General features: G+C 50.1%; 1 protein-coding gene across 1 annotated transcript in view; it reads left to right on the top strand.

Moving 5' to 3' along the window:
- Positions 1-24,892, top strand: part of LOC133089170 (transforming acidic coiled-coil-containing protein 2-like) — a 50,866-nt gene that overhangs the window by 5,795 nt on the left and 20,179 nt on the right. Inside the window, exons 3-8 of the mRNA XM_061187533.1 lie at positions 6,647-7,958; positions 11,779-11,839; positions 12,971-13,172; positions 19,711-19,772; positions 20,789-20,904; positions 22,070-22,241. Coding sequence (XP_061043516.1) covers positions 6,647-7,958; positions 11,779-11,839; positions 12,971-13,172; positions 19,711-19,772; positions 20,789-20,904; positions 22,070-22,241 — 1,925 coding nt within the window. The remainder of the gene's footprint in view (positions 1-6,646; positions 7,959-11,778; positions 11,840-12,970; positions 13,173-19,710; positions 19,773-20,788; positions 20,905-22,069; positions 22,242-24,892) is intronic.

The following is a 24,892-nucleotide window of genomic DNA, read 5'->3' as shown; positions in this document are numbered from 1 at the left end:
TGGAAGCAGACCAAGTGTCCATCGACAGATGAATGGACAAAGAAGATGCAGTGCATATACACCGTGGAATACCACCCAGCCATTAAAAAAGAATGAAATAATGCCATTTGCAGCAACATGGACGCACCCAGAGACCATCATATTAAGTGAAGTAAGCCAGACAGAGAAAGACAAACATCATATAATATCACTTATATGTGGAATCCAAAAAAAATGATACAAATGAACTTATTTACAAAATGGAAATAGAGCCACAGACGTAAGAAACAAACCTACGGTTACCAGAGGGGATAGCGGGGGAGTGGGAGGTAAATTAGGAGTTTGGGATTAACATAAACACACTACTGAGTGCAAAATAGTTCAACAAGGACCTACTGTAGAGCACAGGGAACTATTATCAGTGTCTTGCAATAACCTATAATGGAAAAGAATCTGAAAAAGAAAAAAATATATTTATATATATATAACTGAATCACTTTCTGAGCCCAGTTTTCTTATCTGTAAAATGAAGCAGGTGACCCGTGAGTCCTCTGAGATCCTTCCCACTCCGACTTTTCATGGTTCTGTGATAAGGACGCATGGCTGCTCTACAGTGGCTGCATTATTAGAACTCAAAACTGGCCACTGAAGGACATAATTAAACATCACATCATTAAATAATAGCTCCATTTAGCGTCTGCCATGTGCCAGGCCTGTGCCAGGTTCTTAGCAAGTTTCATCCCATCTCAGGCAAGGGAAGGAACCCCAGTGCTCACAGCATCCCTGTACCGGGCATCTCATCACCTGCTTGCCAGTGAGATGTGGGGCTTCTGGACCTTGCCCTTGGTCTCAAAACAAGTGAGGGGCTGTGGGATCAGAATCCCCGCTTCTCGACTCCCTTCCGTTTGGAAATCAGGTGGCTCTCTGTGCAGGCGAGATGAGCCGGTGCCTCCGAGGCAGAGGGTAGGCCACGCGGTTGCCAGGTGGGTGGCGAGTAGATGGTCAGTGAGGGAAGCCCGTCTGTGAGACCAGGGGTGGGTTTCCATCCTACAGGTGCCCTCCCCCTGGAGGCGTGGTTCCCCATGGGGGGAGCGCTGTTTGCTCATTCTCGCTGGGAGGATGCCCAGCACGGGGAAGGCCGGTGTGGGGGGCCTTGGAGGTGACCGGAGCCGCCCGTGCCCTGCTTGACCTCGACCTTTCCTCACTGCTCCGCGGGAAGGGTGGCCTCGTTGAGGCTCCATTTGTGCTCCACGTGGCCGTGTGCGGACTGCTGTCTGCCGATTGACCCAGAAGGGAGCGTATTGCACCCAGGGGCTTCTGTTTTCACCTCTCAGGACTCAGTCTCCATACACACTGTCACTTGCTTCCATCTCCCCTGAGGTTGCAGTGCAGGGTGCCCCCCGCAGAGAGACAGGAAGCCTCCTGGTGTCAGGCGAGGCATCTGAGAGCCCAGCCAGGCGAGGGCCCTTCCCGTCCTGGGGCAGGGGCACAGGGAGTGGGGTCACGGTGGCGTGTATAAGAGTTGGGGCCCACGGCTGCTGTTTCCTGGCACGGCTGTACCCGGGACTAGGTGCTTATGTGCTCCTCCCGTTTCGTCCTCACAGGAATGCCTGATTTATGGCTGAGGCTCAGAGGAGTTGAATAACCTGCCAGGGGTGGCCCTGGGCACCTTGGGTGGGCACACCAAGAACCTGGCAGGGCCCTGAGCCTCTGGACGCACATTTTCTGCCCTTAATGACCTCGCTGGAGGATCTTGACTGCACTCAACGTCCAGCTCAGGTGGATCCAACCTGTTTTCACAGAGAATTTCTCCATCTCTAAACAGAGTCCCCCTGGTCGATAGTTGTCGTGACCCACAGAGCCTCGAGCAGGGCTGCTCCTCCTTAGCCTCTGGGAACTGAATGCAGATTTGAGAGCATAGACGTGGGAGAGCAGGGCAGATGTCCAGGAAGCAGCGGGCACAGACCTGCCAGGTGTGGAGGTCCTCGGGACCCAGCAGGGTTTGCGTGAGAGTCCGGAAGCCTGCCGGGTCTGGGAGAGAGGCCGGTTTTCCATGGGCTGCCTGCCTCTCTTGCTGGTCCGCTCTGGGTTTAGTGACCACATCAGAGAGTGGACACACAGGGACCACATTTGCCTGTCACTTCCACCCGCCCTGACGTCTCACACCGCTGAGTCCCCATAAGCAATCAGAACTCACCTCAAAGATCAGTCCAAGCCATCCAGGCTGATCCTCCAAGCCATATCTGTGGCCACATGTGAAAACATTGCCCCTGGAGATGTGAGGAACTAGACTGTGTCCTGATAGGAAGCAGATGACATGAGCTAGCCCGGGCCCGACTTCCGTGCTCTAGGAGCCACCTGTGGCACCTGTGAAAATGGGCGTTCCGAGCCCTGATCCCAGCCCTGCTGAACTGCTTCGCCAGGGAGGAGCCAGAAGTCAGGGGTTTCAGTGAGTGTCTCAGGTGTGTCCTACAATAGGCAAGTTTGGGAAACGTTGGATTCATCATGGACTTGCTCTGAGCTGCCCACAGCTACCGGCAAAATGCTGCATGAGGACTGAGTAAGGCTCCATTTGTCTCTCATTAGCCTACTTAAAACGGAGGCCTTTTCCAGAATAAACATTATTGATTGCAATCGATTATTATTCACAGACTTGGAAGGATGTAGAGCTAGGCTCCCTGTGCACAAGACCATTTACGCTTGATATGTTGGATGAAGCTAAGCGTCTGAGTGCAGGGGTGCCTTGTGTTGGCACCTTTAGGCCTCCGAGCCTGTGGGTTCCTGCCCAGGGTGAGCTGGCTGGGGGTGGGGTGGGGGGAGGGGGAGGGGGAAGCACAACACAGCTGGCAGTACGTGCTCCAGTTAGAAACAGTCAGCAAGGCTGAGGGATGTGGCCTTTGAAGACAGTAGTGTGAGAGTTGCGTGACATCGGTTGCCCCTTGTTGGCTTTCTCCCTTTCCTTGGAATTCCCTCTTGTTTCCAAACACATTTCTTTTTTCCTTAGCTCGGGGATGGTATTGCCTAGCACAGTTAGGGACTGCACTGTGTGCCCTCAAGTTCATACGTTGAAGCCCTAACCCCCCAATGTGACTGTATTTGAAGATAGGACCTTTAAGGAGGTGACGAAGGTTAAATGAGGTCGTAAGGCACTAATCTGTTAGGGCTGGCGTCCCTGTAAGAAGAGGAGGAGACGTTAGGGATGAGCTCACACAGAGCAAAGGCCGTGTGAGGACACAGGGAGAAGATGGCCATCAGCAAGTCAAGGAGAAACCAAACCTGTGGACCCCTTGACCTTGGACTTCCAGCCTCCAGAGCTGTGTTGTTTAAGCCCTTTGGTCTGTGGACTTTGTTCTGGTGGCCTGAGCTGACTGATACGTCGGGCACCGCCTAGTAATCCTTTGGGGATCATGAACCAAAGATGCTGATTTTGTCCTCAGACTGAGCCAGAACCTGGAGCCAGGACAAGGCGTTGGTCTCCAGGGCAAGCGTTGCCCAGGTCTGCGCTGGTGGGATGCAGCAGGCAGCGGACGTGTGCACGTGGATGGATCCTTCCTTACCTCTGTGTCCACAGCATGCCCCACAGTGGTTGACGTATAGGAGGCACCCAGATTGTTTGAGGTATAGGAATGAATGAATAAATTGTCTCCATGCAGATATGGTGTATGGACATTTAGAAATCCAGTGGGGGGGACCGGGAATCCAGCTGGACCACACTTGCTTTGGAAAATCCAGGCCTGCACGTGGCAGTGACCCATTTCTCTGGTCTACAGTTTTCTCTGAAGAGCATCGAAGGGCCCTCCCAGCCCTGCTCTGGTCAACAGACAATAAAACAGTGGTTCTCAACCAGGGATTATTGTGCCCCCCAGGGAACGTGTGGTAATTTCTAGACACATTTTTGTTGTCACAGCTTGGGGTGGGGGAATGCTAATGGCATCTAGTGGGCAGAAGCCAAGGATTCTGCAATGAACAGGATGGGCCCCCTGCGACAAAGTACTAACCATCCTGAGATGGCCACAGTGCCGAGGCTAAGAAACCCTGTGTCAAGACTCGATTTCCTGGTCCATGATGATTTAATTAGGGTATGTCAGTTCTAAAGAGGAAAGCCACGTTAAGCAGTCAGAGAGCTTTTCTTCTGGGGAAAACAGTTAGCAGATGGTTAAGCTGAATATCTGCTGACTGTTGCACGGTTTGGGGAGAACTCCTGACATCTGAAGGGCCTCGAAAGGCTTCCTTCTTCAGGCTGCTGGGGTATGCGGAGCAGCCTGAGAGAAAGCAGGTCAGCAGTTGTGGGCCTTGCTTTGGAAATGATGGGCTGGGCTGAGGCCCTTTCTCTCTCCTGCAAGGCCCACTTGAAACACCTGGTCCTCTGAGTCCCCCGGTCCTTCGGTGCCCTCTGTACCGTGTGTCCAGGGCAGGAAGAGGAGGCAACTGCCGATGGGAGGATGGGGTGCCGGAGGGTGCCAGTCTCTGGAGGAAACAGGGAGGGAGTCGACTGTAGAAAGAAGAAGGGAGGGGACATCTTTTGAGATGAGAATGAAGCAGGAGTGTTTTCGAGACACGGAGGAATCTTTTGGCAAAAAGGGTTGAGAGGCTTCAAGCAAGTGCTCCATCTTCTAGGACATCTGCTCCAAGTAGGGCCTGGGGTGGCTTTGGATGCAGAAGAGAAGGGAAGGTTTGAAACCATGGCTGGCGAATAGACCTGCTTCCAGAAAGTGATCTCAATGCCAGAGGCATTTATTGAGCCGGCAAGAGAAAGTGTGACAAGTCCAGGGAAAACGAAGATAAATCAGACCAGTTCCTGAACTCAGGATGCTGGCAGTTTCCTCGTGTTGTCTTCATCTCCTGCGGTTCTCTGCTAAGTGCTCACCACCTTGGGGTGTGCTGCTGTGAGCATGAACTGCTCTGAGAAAAATCTACAGTAGGAAGCCAGTTTGGGTATAAGTGAGCATTTCCCAAACCTTGTTTATTTGTTGGAATGAGGGATTAGGGCTGCCAGATTTAGCAAACAAAAATACAGAGCGTCCAATTAAATTAGAATCGCAGATAAACAGTGAGTGACTGGGACTTGGGACATATTTATACTAAAAAATGTATTCTTTTATCCTAAAGGCAAATTTAACTGAACATCCTATATTTTATCTGGCAACCCACGGCAAGGGGTGGGGTGGGTACTGCAGGATATAACTCCTGACAACGGAATGCCGTCCCAAGTCGTATATGTGCCAGCTCTTTTTTTTTCTTTTCTTTTTTTGGCCGCTCCATGCAGCATGCGGGATTTTAGTTCCCCGACCAGGGATCGAAACTACGCCCCCTACGGTGGAAGCCCGGAGTCTTAACCACTGGACCGCCGGGGAAGTCCCTGTGCCAGCTCTTGAATTCCTTCTTCTGCAGACCACTTTGCAACATTTTCTCCCCTTTGTCTAGGGGCACGTTTTCAGTTTTCTGGCCAATCGTTTTCTGGCATCTTGACTGCCCAGGACAGCTGTGAAGCCAGAAATGCATGCAAGGCGCCGCCTGGTGCAGGCAGAGCCCAGAGTAGCCAAGCCAAGGCCAGGCTGGCCGCATCCCCACGGAGCAGTGGGGTCGTGAGATGATGGAATATCTCTTGGCCAGCATCTGGAGCATCCGCAGCATGTTTTTTTTTTTTTTTTTTCGCAGCATGTTTTAAAATAAGGAGCAGCCTCCTTGGCTGGCAGTGGCTGAGGGGGGAGGAGAAACGGGGAAGAAGCTGCAGAAAAATGGAGAGAGAATGGATGAGAGGGAAGGCCAAGAAGAGGAGCATGGCAGGCAGGGTTGGAGGGAGAGGTCATGGGGATCCCTGGAGTCAGGACAGGTGGCAGACGGGGCGAGCTCAGTCCTGCTGCAGTTGCCCAGGGGCCTCCAGATAAAGGCTCTGACTAGTCAAGAGCAGGCTGGATGATGATAGCAACTAGTATTTACCAAAGGCTCACTATGCTTTACTTGCATTATTTCTCTGTCTTCCTTTCCTGCTCCTCTCCTTTATTTTAGCCACACTGGCCTCTGATATTTCTGCAACACACCAGGTGTGCACCTACCCCAGGGCCTTTGCACTTGCCGTTCCCTTTACCTAGGATGCTTCCCCCCCCAGGTATCCCCCTGGTTCACGCCTTTACCTCGTTTCTGATCTTGGCTTCAGTGTTTCCTCCTTGGAGGGCTTTGCCCAGCTGCCTTATTTTAAAATTGCAACACCCCTCCCCTGGCTTTCTTTTTCTCCATAGCACTCGTCACCATCCGACAGTCCATATGTTTTACTTGTTTATTGTTTCTTGACTGTCTTCTCCCTAAAGAATGTAACTTCCAGGAGGGCAAAGATTTCGTTCATTGTTGAATACCCAACGCCCAGCCCAGAACCCGTGCTTTGTTTGATCAGGCACTTGGTAAACGTGTTTTGAATGACAATGATTTGAGCTATTCCTTAAACAGCCCTTATTGCTCCCATTTTACAGATGAGAGAGCTGAGGGTCAGCTTGTCCAGACCCTGGAGCCAATGGGTGAGAGCAGGATTTGTACCCAAGCAGTGTGCCTGTCCAGTGGTGGGTGGGTTGGCCTGGGGCTCTGATATTAGAGGGTTATAGTCTGGCATGAGATGAGAGACTGTCCGAAGTGTCTGTGTCCTTCAGTGACGGCTTTGTCTCCGTTTCCTCAGGATGTGGCTCTGAGCCGGTCTGTGTCCCCGATGGCCCCCGCAGCAGCTCGGTGGAAGGAAGTCCTTTCCGTCCTCCGACACACTCCTTCTCCTCCGTCTTCGATGAAGACAAGCCGATAGCCAGCAGCGGGACTTACAACTTGGACTTTGACAACATCGAGCTGGTGGATAATTTTCAGACCTTGGAGCCTCGCTCCTCAGACTCTAAGAATCAGGATTGCAAGGTGAACTCGCGGAGGAAGTCCACGGACTCTGTCCCCATCTCTAAGTCGACGTTATCCCGCTCGCTCAGCCTGCAAGCCAGTGACTTTGATGGTGCTTCTTGCTCAGGGAGTCCCGAGGCCGCGGCCCCGGCCCCAGATGCACACAGCACGGGTTCGAGCAGTGCTTCCAGTACCCTTAAGCGAACTAAGAAACCGAGGCCACCTTCCTTAAAAAAGAAACAGACCACTAAGAAACCCCCTGAAACCCCCCCAGTGAAAGAGACACACCAAGAGCCAGCCGAAGAGAGTCCCGACCCCAGCGAGGAGAATCGAATAGCCGAGACAAAAACGGAATCAGCCAAGACGGAAGGTTCTGGACCAGCCTTATCAGAGGAGGCACCCGTAGAACCTACTGCTGTGCCCAACGCTGCCTGCCCTCTGGACTCCGAGGGTGCAGAAGGGGCCATCCCCCCAGCTTCTGGGGGTGGCAGAGTGCAGAACTCACCCCCCGTTGGAAGGAAAACATTGTCTCCTGCCACGGCCCCAGAGGTGGTGGAGGTGTCCCCATTGGATAGTGGGGGGCAAGAGGACTCCCCAGCCAAAGGCGTCTCAGTGAGGCTGGAGTTTGACTATTCTGAGGACAAGGGTAGTTGGGACGCCCAGCAGGAAAACCCCCCGCCCACCAAAAAGACAGGCAAAAAGCCGGTTGCCAAAATGCCCCTAAGGAGGCCAAAGATTAAAAAAACACCCGAAAAACTCGACAACACTCCTGCCTCGCCTACCAGATCCCCTGCTGAACCCAATGACATCCCTATCGCTAAAGGTACCTACACCTTTGATATTGACAAGTGGGATGACCCCAATTTTAACCCTTTTTCTTCCACCTCAAAAATGCAGGAGTCTCCCAAACTGCCCCAACAGTCATACGACTTTGACCCGGACGCCTGTGATGAGTCCACTGACCCCTTTAAGACATGCTCTAAGACCCCCAGCTCACCTTCTAAATCCCCAGCCTCCTTTGAGATCCCAGCCAGTGCCATCGAAGCCAATGGAGTGGACGGGGATGGGCTGAACAAGCCCGCCAAGAAGAAGAAGACGCCCCTCAAGACGTAAGTTCAGGGGTGCAGGTGGTAAGATCGGAGTCGGGGCTGGGCATTGGCTGTGATTGTTGCTCACGTGCCTGGATGACCCGTCCCCCATTTGCTGCAGTGCCACCATGTTTGTGGCAGGATACCTGTTTTCATTCCTCTTTGCACCCACAGTGGTGGCTTTTCCCATCCACATATCCCGTTGGGTCTAGGGTCATTGATGTTTTGCCTCAATTAGTCAGTGGTCTAAAGCTTTACTTGTAGCTGAAGACCTGACTTTCAACTTCAGGAGAGTGTGGGATCCATGGAAAGGGAGCAGCCCGGTGGAGGTCTGGTCAGCCTCCCTGTTGGTGACTTGGCATTTTCTGTTAAACACATGAATTGCTTTTTGGAGTGGCCTCAAAACTAAGAGATCTGCCCTTATATTATTAAAATTTGTAGTGTTTGTTTCTGCCCATTAAGGAGACATTAGCCCAGGAAGCAAACACAGTAGGCTTGGGAAGCCCTTGAGAGAGAGAGAGAGGTCTGGTTTGGGACCCTTCCTGTACCGCAGCTAATGTGTAAGAAGCACGCCGGTTTGTCTTCACCCCTGTGTAGTCATCTTCATAGACGAGCATCCACAGGCCATGTGGGTCCAGAAAAGATCAATGGAACCTGAAAGGGAGAAACAGTCCCCATGGTCCCCAGGAGGCCATTAATAATCAGGTCTGCTATCCAAACACTGGCCAAGTAGATTGTGCATAATACTACGTGTCCATGCCTCTGGAATTCATCCCAAGACCCAGCTCCAACTTGGATGGCTACCGGTCCATCCTCAGGACTTTGGTCCAAGTGTAGGTGGTTTGGTGCTTGGAGCTTTTCTCCACCCATGTAGTATCGTCAATAATTTAACAAGGCCAAGGAGACTGGGCTTCTGGCGGCAACTCAGCAGAACAGACCATGGCTGCTGGCCCCTCCGAGTCTGCCTGGCACAAATCGAGATAGGATGACCTGTTTACCTCTCGTTCTGGGCTCCCCCAAGCATTTAACATTTGAGAAGAACCCGAGGCTTCCTGAGAAGGAGGTCTCTAAGCAGGCTTTGGCCTTGGATCACCTTACCTCTGTCTGGTGTTGGATAGAGGAAACAGTCCTGGCCAAAAATGGGACTTTTCTTAGATCAGCTGCCAAACCAGGCCCTCCTTAAAGATTCCATAGCATCTTTGTTGGAAGCTTTGTTTTAAGCCTCAAACCGGAGAAATCTGAAATGCCCAAATCACGAAGCTAATCTCTCATTTTGGGGATGAGAGCTAGTTTGTAGCTACTCCCTCCTCCTTCCCTGCAGATAGCTCGGTTCTATTCTGTTCTTTCATCAGAGATGGCTAACCGAGGTTGGGGAAGCTAACCCGTCTCCAGGTCTTACCTCTAGGGCAGATGGCTTGGAATCCTACACTGGGGTGACAAAGCTCTTTGAGCCACCAACACTTTATGGGATAACTGGAACCAAGAGAGAAGGTGTTCTCTGACAGCCCCTCTCCAAAAAGCTGGGATGTAGCCCACACTTCCAAGCAGAACAGTGGATGGCTGTTGTATCCTAACCCATTAATAACCAGTTGTCTGCAGATTTATCTTTTTTGTCAGTTCCTTCTGTCTGTCTCTCTTTTTCTTTGTCTTCTTGTCTTAGGATGGTTGAAGATGTGATGTCTGTATGTTCTCTGTTGTAAGTAAATTAAATGGAATCTGCCTCTTACACCAAATGTGCTTTTTTCTGCCTTTGATTTTGCTTCCAAGCTCTTTTTATTTCCTTTCCATGGCTGCTCCTTACGTATTTCTGTGGCGGGTCTGGGAATGATGGGGCATGGGGATTCCCAGTAGCAGAGGTTATTTATCTGTTTCATAGTGATTTGCATAAATGAAACTAGCTTGGCTGTGAAAACGTGATTATCCAACATCTGCCTGCTTGTCAGGAATGGAAGTTTTTTTTCCCCTTGCTTGTTGGATGTCTTCATCTGAAACCCATACATTTTTTTTTTTTAACTCTCATCCCATTCTTTCATTTTAAATTGGGCGATTGCTTTCAAAGTATTGTGGCTTCACATTAAAATAACCTCCCAGTCCAACCACAGGCAGCAACTGCTATTGCTTGTTCTGGCTACATGTGAAGCAGAAATGTTTGAGCTGTTTCAAATTGAGACTGATGGGAGCTCCCTGAAATGCAGGGTCAGCTCAGTGGAGCGCACGGCTGTGAGAGCCATCGCCAGGCTGCTCTGGGTCAGCAGGACCGGGCTGGGTATCAGCATGCCAATCTGGGGGTCGCCTTGTTGAGGAAGACAGAGCAACAGAGCAGACCACCGCTGTGCCTGTACTGCTTTGCCTCCCTGGCCAGGAGAGATCTTGTGGGCCGCTCCCGGGGGCCCAAGGACAGGAACTTTCTCTGCCTCTCCATTATTCCACGAGGAGCTGGCCTGGCCCCAGGCGTCCAGCAGCCCCGGGATAAGGTGGAGTCTCTCAGGCTCTCTTCTGCCCAAGGGATTTCTTTGGTATTTTAGAGCCATGTAGCAACTGTAAAATACACAGTTGTATATTTATATGCATGGATAAATATATGCTTCAAGCTGTGATTGCACTGTTCACATGGCAGATGTCATAAATGCTGTAAATAACCATTTATGGTATTTCTTTCATGACTGAAAGCCATTGTTGGAGCGTTTTATTCCAGAGAACACAAGGAGGAACTTGGTGCCAATTTGCTCTGTCCATCCAGTTAACGTTTAGAGCAGGGGAGGGGAGGGGGGTGGTCTAAGGTGAGGGGCACCCCCGCACAAGCCCTTGCCTTGCTGGGGGCAGGACCAGACCACGAAGGGGCCTGAGACCAGGGGGCAGGGGCCGGTCTGCTGGTGGAGAAGCCGCCATTCTGATAGTGGAAATGAACCCCTGACCACCCAGAAGACTTAATGGAGCCATCTGTGCTAAAAGTCCCTTCCTTCTGACTCCTCTGGAGTCTGAGCTGATGTTTCCTTTGCCTAGGTCCTCCCCTCCCCCTCAGCCCCCAGTTATTTATATGAGGGGGAAAAAAAGACCAGAGTTGTTAGTCGTGGTTAGGAAAGACATTTTTTAAAAAATTGTTTCATCTCCGAAAAAGAGTTCTGGAGATTGGTTGCACAACAATGTGAATGTACTTTACACTACTGAACTGTACACTTAAAAGCGTTGAAGACGGTAAATTTTATGTTATGTGTATTCTACTATAATTTTTAAAAAAAAATGATCTCACCCCTCGCCCTGCCTTTAGTCAGAATCCCACCCAGAGGTTCAGAGGTGCGGGAATCCATTAAGCTCAGAGTTCCTGCACGTAGGAGGGAATCTGCCAGTTCTCCCTGAAGACCCAGAACTTTCCTTCCTGTTTCTGCACGGCTCCTTCCGTTGTTTGAGTGCTGTGTCGGCTTGGTCTTCTGCGAACTGGATCCTGTTAATTGGTGTCACGAACTGAGATCCCCTGTCCCACCTTAGTTGGTTCAGACATTCCTGGATGAATCCAGATATATTAATCTGCTCACCAGAATCTGCTTTTTGAAATAAGAACATCTGGGTAAATTTAGCTTCATTTTCTGGGTCAGCTCTCCAAAATGGCATCTTTTCAAAGATTTCCAGCTTGATGACTCTTTCCCTCGGGGGCAATAATAATATCTGTTAGAAAGTCGGAATGGATTGTCGGTGTGGACGTCTTTCAGTTGGTGTTGGAGTGGTGTAAACTGGAGGGTGGTCTGGGTCAGATACTCAGCAGTCAGATGCTCTGGGCCTCAGTCGGCTCTGGAATGTTCTGTGCCTCTGTCTGTTGTGTTTACATTTTCCATTTTGTTTCCAGTGACACATTTAGGGTGAAAAAGTCGCCAAAGCGGTCTCCTCTCTCTGATCCACCTTCTCAGGTATAATGTTCCCTTGACACTTGTGATTTTATCCCTCACTCGGGAAGATAAGGCTGATGTGTTTTTATTCCCCATTAGTCAATAGAGTTTTCTTTTCTGCTCATCATGCCCCTCTCCTTGCCTCCTCCATGGAGGGTCGCTCAGTGTTTGCAAGACATTGTTTTGATCCCTTTCCTTGGGGAAACATCAGAGTATGTCCCAAGAATAGGCAGATAGATGTTCAGGAAAAATGTCAGTTGGATTCTATGGGAGTCGTGCTGGTCCATTTTGGCCAGTTAATCTGCTGAGAACTTACTTGAATATCAAGTTGCGGAAGTCTGTTGAGATAAACGCATATATAGTGAGAAAGAAATGAATATGTGTCAGGAACACTGGATTATGTAACCAGGATCAGGATGGGGGAGATAAAGGGCTTTCATCACCTGCAGAAGTGGGGGCTTGGGCTCTTTCTTCATACGAGTCCCTGTCTCCCTCTTCCTAGTTCCTCTACCAAATATACGCCATTTCTTCTACCCTGTTTACAGACCAAGAAGGGTATCCTGAAGTATGTGCCAGGCCATTCAAGGTCATAAAACAAGCAAAGCCCTAGCCAGCCAACCCTGGGCAGGGCGAGGCTGCAGAGAGGTGCCCAGCCCCACGAGAGGGATCTTGGGTCCAATGCCACCTCTGCTGTAACATTTCTGGGCTCCCACCCTGCCCTGCTTAGCTGCACACCCTTTGTGGAGATGGAGATGAGACCCCCTTTCTCTACCTCCCGTGTCAGGCGTGAGGATTGTCAGGCAATGTGGATGATATTGATGTACAAGCCTGAAGCACTGTGTGGGCGTAACACTATAGTTGCCTTCATAGAAGTGCCAGTAGTAGAAGTTTCCTTATTTTTCTCAAAGTGAATGAGCAGGAATATCTCAAATAACCAAGACACAAAATCCTGATTCTTTTAAAACCCATGGTCATCACCCCCTGAAACAAACCATCAGAAAAAGAAATTCATAGAGGAAAGACTTTGTGTCCTTGGGACTATTTTGAGCAGAGGAATTTGACAGGGACCGGTCCTGGTGAGGGGGGCCCAGACCCCTGTGGGTGGGCGCAGAGGCTGGATGAGAGAAGAGACAGCTTCCCTTCTCCTGGTAGGACCCCACCCCCGTGGCCACGCCGGAAACGCCGCCCGTGATCTCCGCGGTGGTCCACGCAACCGACGAGGAGAAGCTGGCGGTCACCAACCAGAAGTGGACGTGCATGACAGTGGACCTGGAGGCTGACAAACAGGACTACCCACAGCCCTCGGACCTGTCCACCTTCGTAAACGAGACCAAGTTCAATTCACCCACGGAGGGTAAGCAACTCGGTGGCCAGCTGGACCGCCACTCTGCCTTGGAGACCACTGCCCCTAGGGAGCAAAAGGCCAGGAAAGAAACTTCTAAGCCAGGTAACCGTGCTGTTGGCTGCCATCTCCCGGGGCACCCCGAGCTCAGGCTGCCTTTTGAAACGGCCTGAGGCTTGAAACCAGCTGAACGGTGACCCTGGGGCACCTGCTGAGAGCCTGCAAAGAGCTCTCTAACTCTGGGTCCTGAGCTCACCTGAGCTTTGCACCTTCTTGGCTGTGTGGCTTACATCCCGGGAGGATTTTGAGTCAAATGCTCAGGTACGTCAACCTGCCTGGGGGGGTCTCTTAGCCCACTGTTCATCGGCCCCACGGGACATCCCACAGTGTGACCAACACCTGCTCAAGCCCCACACCAGAGGTTCCCCCCAGGCTTGCCAACAAGAGGACTGAGTCCTTCTGAATAGGCCCCAAGCAAGTCACTTATCTCATTAGTATCTTCCTTCCCCTTACGTATACCCACTTTCACCTTTCTGCCTGATTCTTCGGCTTGAAAAATTCATGTATCTTAAGTCAGCAACTAGAACCTTCCTGGGAGGGATTAGTCCATTTCCAGGTGTGATGGTACCCTGCATTCCTAGTCCTCCTGGGGCCTTTCCTCCACCCACCACCATGTGGGGCTTGTGAGCCTAGTACTGGGCCGTCATTCCAGCACTGTGGGCTGTTGTGATGGTTCTAAGTTTCCCTTTCCAAGATCTTGATTTCTAGCAATTTTTAAAAACTGAGTAGAATTCAGGATGAGGAAATCATACAGGGAAACCTTATCTCCACTTCTTTGCCTGCTAAGAAGAAACCACGATCTCCATCAGACAACCTCCTGCCCCCGCCTGGGCAGGGCAGGGCTGTAACCGAGGTAACTTTTAATTGTAACTCGGAATGCTTCCTCTGGAGGTTCTTGTATGATCAGGCTTCTTGGAGGCTTGCTTTGTGCCCATGAGGTCTCTGAATGGTACCAGTGAGATCCATTTCAAGTTTTGGGGGGATTTTGGATGCTTATCTTATTATAATGCCTTTCTATAGTTTGGTGATGAAGACAATCCAAATTATGTGTATTTGGACTTTCGGGCATTGTATTTTCTGCATAATGGAGCCTTTGGTTGGTTGTCTGGTTGGCCCTCTGGCTAGGGGTTTGGGAGGCTTAAGAGTGACCATCTCACTCCAACCTGACCCCAGGGGCCCAGGCCTGGTCTCAGCTTTCTTCAGTCCTCCTTTTCCTCTGTGCACACACCCCTGGGCCATGACCCTACCGGATGGAACCACTTTCCCCCAGGGACGCCCCTGCTCAGCTCCCCTGCAGTGGCTGCTGCAGGATGCCCCCTGCTTCCCTGTCTCCCAGGCTTGTCCTGCCCCCTCCCAGCCTTTCCCTGGACATGGCCCCTCTGCTGTCTGCTATCAGTGCTTGGTCTGAACTCGCTCTGAGGTTACCTAACGCGGTAAGGATGATGCGGGTGCATCTCTTGCTTCCCTACTAGATTGTGTGTTTCTTAAAGACAGGAACCCCATCTGAGCCAGCTTTGTTTTCCTTACAGCACCATGAACACCGTAAGGGCTAAAGACAGCTTTGTGACGAAAAGAAAATAGAAGGCTAGGCAGGTAGACAGCTTAGTGTCCACAGTTTGATCTTTGCATCAGTCACCACCTGTGTGAGGGAGACAGGGCAGGGGAGGAGGGGAGAGCGTGTGGACAGCCCAGAAACAGCAGGGGGTGGTTGAAGACTAGCAGGGACCTGGCCATTTTGATAGCACCTGTGGTTTCCTGCTGGTTCACCTCTCTTGAGGCTTAATAAGAAACTTTTAAATGTCATAGAAACCAACCTGAGCTTGCCATTATAGATAGGAATCCAAAGGTGTGTGTTTTGGGCTATGTATATGTAGTTGTACCATCAGGAACCAAATAAATACATGCATTTTTTTTTTTTTTTGGCCGCGCCGCATGGCTTGCAGGATCTTAGTTCCCTGACCAGGGATTGAACCCGGGTCCACGGCAGTGAAAGCGTGGATTCCTAACCACTGGACCGCCAGGGAATTCCCTACATGCATTATTTTCATAATACCTTTTAAGCTAATAGGTGCCTCATTCAGTGGTAACATCTATTTCTTCATCTTTAACTTAGAACTAAAGCAGTCCACTCACTAGCTTAGTGGCATATTTGAGAATTGTTTGTTTTCTGCAGAAGTTCCACAAATAGGGAAATCTGTAAGTTTGGAACAAAACTCTAGTAAACCTGCCTCCTTAGAAAATGACTGTGGGGCTTCCCTGGTGACACAATGGTTAAGAATCCGCCTGCCGATGCAGGGGACACGGGTTCGAGCCCTGGACCGGGAAGATCCCACATGCCGCGGAGCAGCTAAGCCCGTGAGCCACAACTCCTGAGCCTGCGCTCTAGAGCCTGCGAGCCACAACTCCTGAGTCCGTGTGCCACAACTACAGAAGCCCGCGCCCCTAGAGCCTGTGCTTCACAACAAAAGAAGACACTGCAATGAGAAGCCCACGCACCGCAACGAAGAGTAGCCCCCCGCTCGCCGCAACTAGAGAAAAGCCCACGCGCAGCAACAAAGACCCAACACAGCCATAAATAAATAAATAAAAGAAAAAGAAAATGTGAAGATTTGGGAAGTCCTGACCGTAGTTATAGCTGGTGGGCGATGGGAAATCCATTGTCTGTGTGAATCCAGAACAGCTGCAGTTTCAGGAGGTGTGGCCTGCATTCACCTCTCTAATGTACCTGGTTCCCTCCAGCAACTGGATGTAGAAACTGGATGCAGAGCCCTGTTCTCGGATTGTCCTCCTGTTAATGAGTCACGTCCGGCCATACCAGACGCGAACCTGGTTGGGACGCAGATGTACTCCCCTTTCTGGGAGCCTGCCCAGTGCTGCAGCTGCGATTGAGACTTTCTTACACTGAAGTCACAAATCACAGGACAGTGAAATGTTGGGTTAGAAATAATATTTGCCATTTGAACACGTATTCACTGCAATATGAATTCTCCAAGTAACAGTAATAAGGAGCTGTCATTGGTGGAGTAGCCCTGCTGTGCCTTTACGTTCGTGATTTCATTTCACCCTCCCGGCTCTAGATGGTGGATTTCTGCACATAAGAGCGAGGGAGCAGAGGCTTTGAGCTGTTAAGATTTGCTGAGTGTTGAGGGGCTAGTTCTCGTAGGGCCAGGTCTGCCTGACTCGAAGGGCCTCTTCTTTTCCGCCACGCTCTTTACGTGAGCGTCATACAGACTTCCTTTCGTTAAGTGTAGAATGAGGAAGTTGAGCTGATCGGTGCTTCCCTACCTGGGTTCACAAGAGATTCAAGTTGTCTTAATATTTCAGAAAACCTATGGAGCTGGGTTAGAAGGATGCCCAGCTAGTTTAAAACTGTATGTTTGGGGGCTGTAATCATATCAGCTCACTGTGGTGACACTGGTAATCTCTCATTGATTTAAACCTCAGATTGGCAATTATAGACATTTTTCTTTGAGTGCTTGCTTCGCAAATGCCCTATTCTGGAGCAGTCTTTTGAAACATGGTGCTGTGAGAGAGAACCTAGTTCATGTGATCCCCAGAGATGGAAAGTTTAGGAACCGCTGGACGACAGAGCCTCCGAAACCTCCTAGCTCTGGTCTGAGACCCTGAGGGAGTATCTGCTTTAGATCCGAAGGTCTGGATGGCCATTGCTGGTCAGGCTTTAGGGATCGCCATTAACACTCCTGTCTCCCTGTTTCCCTTTACACACAGCTGCATCAGCACCCCCTCTTGCATCCAATAGAGAAGGGGTGTCCTTCTCAGGAGCCTAACCTGGTCTTCAGTGGTGGGCACCATTGTTGTCACACTACAGGCAGGTCGAAGGGCCACCCAAGGAAGTTGGGGCAGTGCCCTTGTCCCCTTCCTAAAGGCTTGTCTCCTCTCATCACTTATGTTAAAAGTTTCAGAAATATTAGCAAAGGGCAATAACAGACCTGGTCACAGCCCCTTACCTTTGCGTGACCAGCTGTGGGGCTTTTCATCTTACAGCAAATCATTTTACCCTGCAAGATGTATGCACTTTGAGCTCCATTTATGGATAAGTCGATGGGCCTAGAGAAGTCAGGGAGTTGGCTTCCCTGATCCTGGGAATGACAGTCAGGGCTCGGTTGCATCCTTCCGGCTTCTGCCCGGCCTCCTTCGGTACCCCAGCAAAGTTCCAGCAATGAGAGTCAGATGGAAACACAGGCCCATTGCCTTCAGAACGACAGGACCCCTTAAAAATAACTTCGGGGGAATTCCCTGGCGGTCCAGTGGTTAGGACTCCTCGCTTTCACTGCAGTGGGCCCGGGTTCAATCCCTAGTCGGGGAACTAAGATCCCGCAAGCCGCACGGTGCAGCCAAAAAAAACAAAATAAAACAAAACTCCTGGCCTCTTCAGCTCGGAGCAGCACATGCTTTAGCGAGCAGCCTCTTCTCTCATTTGTAAAGATGTTGAGCCATTTGGTATGACTGGCGTTACCCTTCTTGGCCTGCCTGCCGCGTGTGGCGTGGTTGAAAAATGGGGCTAAAATTGGACGTGGCTCCCCTCTCCAAGCCTACCCTCTAAGGCTTAGAATTTAAGGCAGATGAATGAGATTTTGAAAACCAAGTTCAGTAAGATGTTTTCTCAAAAGATCTGAGACTCTCTTGGCAGGTAGGAAAGAAGGCAGATGAATGAGCTCAGTGACCTGAAACTCACCCGGATCTGCTGCCCGGAAATGAGCTCAGATTCCAGGTGGGACACTGAGGAGAGCTGGTAACCAGAGCCGTCACTGACCTGGAGCCCCAGGGCCTGGAAAATCTCCATGGTGGCCTCAGCTTTTTCAGTGCATCCCAGGTGCTCCGTGGCATTGTGGGGTGTGCGGGGGGGTGCTTTCTATGAAATAATTTAGGGTTAAATCATGCCTTGGCAATAGTAGTAATACCTTGGAGGAGGAAGCAGCTGATTCACTATTATCTTTTCCATTTAGATGGTCTTTAGTAGAGCAATAAAATGATAGTTCTGGGGTCCTGCACCCGGAAAGTGACAGGTCTAGAAGAGGTCCTAGAAATCACTTTGTCCTTCACTGTCCCCTGCCTTTGAAAGATAGTAAGTCTTAATAAACGAAGGCTTCTATGTCTTCAGTTGAGGCAGACCCCAGGGACAGATTCACACGACGGTTACAGACACTCTGAGTTCCTGCCCAGCATATGGTTTGGCTTATTCTCCATTCTTCCCAAGTGATGCACAAGTCAGGGCCTTAAGGACGCATGAGGTCCTTCAGGTCGTTAATCCACAAAACTGTCTCCATTCCTGTGATCAGGTCCCGCCTGCCAGAAGGATGCATTTGCTTCATCCCAGAGAGTCAGAGATTCCTGAAAAGTCATCCACGGGTTTAAGTACTGGAGTTTATTCAGTTTGGTTTTGAGAAAGTTTTTGAGGAAATATCTCATTTTAAAGCTCATATTAAAGGATCATTTAAGAATGATTCCTTCTGTTGAATATGATTATGAATATGTAGGAATGTGGGGCTTTAAACCAGAACTGCTATTTATTTTTTACCTAAAAAAATTAAGGCATGAGGCTTTAGGGATTGCCATTAACACTCTTGCACAGCTGCTTTCTGAGCGGGTCATTTCACCTCTTGGTTTTCTTTTTAAGTGGAAAAGAGCCATCTGGTAGCTGCGGATTGGGGCGTCTTCAAGCATAGAGTCCTCTTCTGTCTTGTTCATCACCGTATCCACTGTGCCTAGCACAGTCTGAGGCACATAGTAGGTGCTCAGAATCCATTCACTAGACAGGGAGTTTGGTGTAGTAGCAGAGCTGGGTCTCCACCTGGAATTGCCCTGGGAACCGAGGCAGGCAATGGGGTTTCTAGTATCCAGTGAGAGTATCTGGAGTTTTCTTTGCAGCCTAAAGTCTCCGGTCAATTTGAAATAGGTCATCTTTCCACCAAATTGGACTTTAATAGTCTTTGCAGCTGCACATTTGATTTGGACCAGCCCTGTTGGCACTGGCAGAATTTTGGGAAACATTCTAGACAACTCGCAAAGCTTCTCTTACAGCAACACTGTTCTGCCCTTGCTTCCGACAACTGGATGGCCAACTGTGGGTGCAGTTCCAAAATGTCACCAGGACTTGGGAAGGTTCCATGTATCGCACATGAGACTTACAGAGAAAAGCAACACCCAAAATGTACACACTCTCTGATCTGAAAACTCTGTGCAAAATGCTCAGATCTTTCCCCAGTCAAATCCGTGCTTGGTCATGACATTTAATTCCCTTGGAACTCTCTCAGGCTCCCAAATGGCAGAAGCCCCTTTACAGTAAGGGGCTTACCAGTTGTCTGAAAATAGCTGAGTCGAGCCTCCCCTTTTGACCGTATCAGAAATCTCAGTCAGTAGCATTCTCAGAAAGCTTGAAGCCTTGTTCCGGACCCCACCTGCCCAGCTCCAAACTTTTCATTTTTTTCCCCCACTCTGGCACTCACCTCTCCTTCTGTTTCTTTTGCAGAGTTGGATTACAGAAACTCCTATGAAATCGAATATATGGAGAAAATTGGTTCCTCCTTACCTGTAAGTTCTTCTGCCTTCAGCCAGCAGGGAACTTGCTCTCCCACCCTGTTTTTTGGTCAGTTTGGTGAACTGGGGCTGGGGGGATTGAGGTTTGTCTCAATCCACTTCAGATGCCATTTTCAGGGAGAAAAATGATAGGATGCTGTTAGGCTTCCTGCAGAATTACTTCCTAGACTGAGAAAGAACTCGTCAAGAGATTTCTTTTAAAAAAGGTGGAGGGAGTGGTTTGGTGGTGTTTAAGGTGTACCGTTATCTGGTTTCTTCAGATTAATTGCTTCCTAGAACTGAAAATTGTCCCTTTGGGCAATAAGTCTTTCCCCCATCTCTTTTTCATTTTGAGTTGTTATGATGGGCACCTGTCTTCCCTGGCTTAACATGTGCTGCTGCTGGGGCCTTTGGTCCTGGACATGACCTCTTGTGCTGCTGTTGTCCAGCGATACCCCCAGAGGTTTGGAGATGCCCAGGAGGGCTTGTGCGACACTCAGCAGCCTGGACACGTTGCTCTTATCTATCTTTCTTTGCATCATTCATAGATGGGGTGTTGCTACTTCTAAACCACATCTGCTGTAAGTCAGTGAACCTTGATGGTGGCGCTCATCACAATGGGGCGCCATGCCCGTCTCCCCCATTCAACTGTGGGCCACGCCCGGACGGGGGTCTCGCCTACCCCTCTGTTTATCCTCGGTGGCCAGCATGGTTGCCCATCCAGAGAGGATGGCCCGTAAATGCCGATGGGCTGAGCAGGATGTAGCACACCAACACCATTGCAGTCCTCCCTAGAAATGTTCCCAACTGCACGCGGTCCCACTTTCTTCCTACGCTTTCCTCTTCCCTCCGGTCCTCCTCTCCTCTCTCTTAGCCAGCGCCGCCTTCTCCTCTCTTCCGGGTGGCTGGAGAGACGTGAAGGCTTCTCCCTGATGAGTTATCCGTCCCCATTGAACAGCGCTCTGGTTTTCGTCTCTGTAGCGTGTTTAGGCCACTGCAGCCGAGCTGACGTGTGACTTTGATCCCTGCAGCAGGACGACGACGCCCCGAAGAAGCAGGCCTTGTACCTTATGTTTGACACTTCTCAGGAGAGCCCGGTCAAGTCTCCCCCCGTCCGGATGTCAGAGTCCCCGACACCGTGTTCAGGGTACGACTTCCACGTTGAGAGAGTTACACCCCGGGGCGGAGGTCCCCAGGCCTCTGAGCACCTGCCCTGCTCTCCTGACCCCCATTCATTTGCACACACTCAGGCAGCCCACAGTCCCATCTCTCTCAGTGTCCACACGGGCACAGATGCAGTGGGTTTGTCACGGGCTGCCCTTTGGACTAAGGTAGCACCCTTTAACTGCTGAGAGCGTGAGCCCCTCCCATCACCTGCCTGTGCACGCCGCTTTATTGTGTAATTTGTCCCGTGGGGAGGCAGCACGCCTCAGCATTCAGTGCCCGAATCCCACTCCCAACCCCTGCTGGTTGTATGACCTGATGTGAGTTACTTGACCCTCCTGGGCTGCAGTTTCCTCACGTGTAAAGTGAGAGTAATAATAAAATTGATCCTGTAGGGATTTTTTGAAGATGAATTGAGTTGCCACTTGGGATAGGGGTAGGGCTACCTGTTCAAGTAGCCAAAAGGCGGAGTAAACTGAGATGCTGTAAGGAAAGCACTTGTCACAGGGCCTGGCACAAATGAAGTCCTGATAAACGTTTATTATTCATATGGATGTGAATGTAAGCATTTGTCAGGCTCCTGTTCTGAGCTGTGTGGCGCTGGATTGGGTGAGGGGGGGTATCACGCTAACATTGGGACCTTCCTATCCTCTCCTACCTGCCGCTTTCTCTGAGCAGGAGTGAACGCTCTTGCTGTGACTTCCCATACCTACTCCAGACCCTGCCCAGGGTGGTGGGAATGAGATGGTGATGCTATTGCAACAGCAGTAATGGCGCCTTGTGACCGGCACTGTGTCGAGTGCTTTAGGTGCAGGCAGCATCTCACTTGATCTTCACAGAGTTACAGTACCTAATCCCTCCCGCCAAGGTGCACAGCCAAGGGGTTGGCAGTCTGCTTCACTCCAGAGCTCGTACCCTTAGCCAATGGCATCTGTGCTTCTGGCTGTCCGTTGTCAGCAGGCTCCTACGTGGGGCTGGACCACCCTCTATCCGGCCAACAGGCCCCTTGGCCACCTACGACCTGCCCATTTTCCTCGGTGAATATAACCTTGGAAGTCTAGGATCCCTTGCTATGTTAGTTGGGGCATCCTGGCTAATTTCAGCGGGGTTTCCAGGGCAGCCTCTAAAGATGCGCTTTGCTTCCTTAGCTCAAGTTTCGAGGAGACTGAAGCCCTTGTGAACGCCGGGGCAAAGATCCAGCATCCCGTTGCACGAGGGCTGGCCCCCAACCAGGAGCCACACTTGCAGGTGCCAGAGAAATCCTCCCAGAAAGAGCTGGAGGCCATGGCCTTGGGCACCGCATCAGAAGTGATTGAAATTGTAAGTGGGGTTGGAGGGGCCCGAGATCACTGCGGGTGAGCCCTGGGTCAACTGGGTTCTATCACCACTCGGGCCAGGCCTTCAGAGCAACACTCCCCTGGTACCTGATGTGGGTCCCTATGCCCCTATCCCACCAGAGAAGCCAGCCTAGGAGACCCCACCCCATAATGAGGAGAGAAGGTCTCTCCGTCCTCACCAATGTGGTTTTGCAGTTCTCACCTAAGTGCTTTATTTGCCTTCAGCGTTATTCATTTTCCACTTCTAGCCCCTTCGGGCTGGACTGTTGGTCTTTGAGCTGCCATCAGTCTGTACCCTGCTTCTCTGTCCTGTTTGGCAGAGGGCAGAGTATGGTCGATCAGGAAACACTCTCCTTTTGTGGAACAGTTGGTTCTCCTGGGCTTTGGTGATGGGAAGTCCCTCCTGTTTATAGACCAGGACTTATACCTCTTCCCTCCCAACCCCTGTGGGACCTGCAGAGCGAATAGACCTGAGCTGAAGGCCTCACCCGCACACCCCACACGTCTAAAATCGATCACCCTTCTGGTGAATTCTATTTTTCTTTTTTTACTTCCCCCTAGCAATCCCCAAGAGGGTATGAGGCCATTGACTTGGCATGTTGCTTTATTGCTCCAGATTAGTAGACATTCATTTATCTCACGCATCAAGTATTTATTTAGCACCTACTGTATGTCTGGCAGATGGATACTGGGAAAATAATAGTGAGCAAAAAGAGAGTCCAGACAGGACCTAGGCCGTCTGTCAAATAGATACTATGAAGGACTCATGCGTGATTCAACTTCTGCAACCTTGCCTTCTGATTTTGAAGTCTTTCTGATCTACCAGTTTGAAGTCATCTTTCCATTATTCAGAAAATGACCTTTACCAAACCTTCCTTTGGATATTTACACTGGAAAGTATTTTCTTGATGACTTATGTTTGGAAACCCCATCACCTACCTTGTCTCCTACCCGCTGAGGTTTTCAAGTAAATAAGTAAAGGGTAGCTTTCCTCCTAGCAACTGGTTATGGAGTGAGGGTGACATGGGGGTGGAGAGGGCACCTAAGGCTGTGCTTTTGGGGAGCGGGTTGGGCCTGCCGATCTCACGATGCCCATGATCAGCATGTGGTAATTAGTCCAGATGAAAAGGAAAGTATTGGCACCTGACTGATACTCTCTTCAGCCTTAAGGCAGAGATGTCCAGCCAATAGATGGGTGGTCCTTGCTTGGAACCGATATCACTCTGCTCTCCTCTATTTTTCCTCTGTGTCCTCCTCTGCCGGCCTTCAGACAGCTCCTGAGGGCTCCTTTGCCTCTGCTGATGCCCTCCTCAGCAGGCTAGCTCATCCAGCCTCTCTCTGTGGTGCGCTTGACTATCTGGAACCCGACTTAGCAGAAAAGAACCCCCCAGTATTTGCTCAGAAACTTCAGGTTTGTAGCCCACGTGTGACCTTTGGGGAGTTTGTCAAAACCTCAGTAGAGAATGAACCTCCGAACTCCAAATGCAATGAGGCAGGATTTAATGGAGCATTGCTGAGAATGTTCCAGATGGAATAGCTTCCCCTCAAAGACAGATGTATGTGGTGTTCTTTACCCAGGACGCCAGAGTGCCATTACATCTGGAACAAACCATTTGTATTTCAATTTGGAAAATGGACCGAAGCAGTCATTTTTCCAAAGTTTTGATAGCCCCAAAAGCAGTTTCTCTGATTTATTCATGGAACCAAGGGTATTAGCTCACCATGGAGCCAGGCTGTTTATGTATACAAGGTTATCTCAGACCCCTGTTGAGATAACATCTGGACTCAGGTCTTGTATCTGGCACCAAAACTATTGTCTACAGTCTGTGCTTTAAATTTGACAGCTCAATTTGATACCCTTTAGACTGGGATGTTCAGAGCAAAAACTTAGAGCGATTGTTAATAGTCATTTGAGATATGCAAATCTACTCGTGGAAATTGTTGGCCAACTTGACATGAAATGAACAAAAGGAGAGAAATTGAAGGAACAGTGCACTAAAAATTCTGATCCCATTTTAAAAATTATTTCGTATTTGCGTAACACTTCCCGCCAGACATCCCAAAGGGTGATGTAAAAAAAAAAAAAAGGAAATGAGACACTTATTTCATGATCTGCTGAGGTGTTAATTGTGAAAGAAAGCCAGCGCGTATGTTTTCCCGAGTACCTGTCATGACACATTCACGTGGCACATTCGTTTCTTGGATGTGGAAAACATTTCCGTCCTGTCTCGATGCATTTCCCCTGCGGTTTGCTCATTTCGCACCCCTCCGGCAGGAGGAGTTAGAGTTTGCCATCATGCGGATAGAAGCCCTGAAGCTGGCCAGGCAGATCACCCTGGCTTCCCGTAGCCGCCAGGACACCAAGGTACCGGTTTGCTGCTGCCGTGTGCTGCCTCTTGAGAATGTTGTGTGGTCCAGAAGCTTCTTTGCTAACCATGGCCAGGCAGGTGTTCGACAAAGTATGATTTTCCAAAAAGCTACAAGTGTAATTTGTGCATAAGTACACACTGAACACACCAGCAGGATGGTAAAGCTTGTTGAATGGAGGAAAATACGAGAAACCGATGTCCAGTCAGTGGGGTGAGGAAGCTGGAATAAGATTGCAAAGTTAGATATAAAACAGGTTAATACTAG

The sequence above is a fragment of the Eubalaena glacialis genome, chromosome 1, assembly GCF_028564815.1.
Source record: "Eubalaena glacialis isolate mEubGla1 chromosome 1, mEubGla1.1.hap2.+ XY, whole genome shotgun sequence".
In the NCBI taxonomy this organism is placed as follows: domain Eukaryota; kingdom Metazoa; phylum Chordata; class Mammalia; order Artiodactyla; family Balaenidae; genus Eubalaena; species Eubalaena glacialis.
The sequence above is the reverse complement of the archived record's forward strand: the minus strand, read 5'-3'. Positions and strand labels throughout refer to the sequence as shown.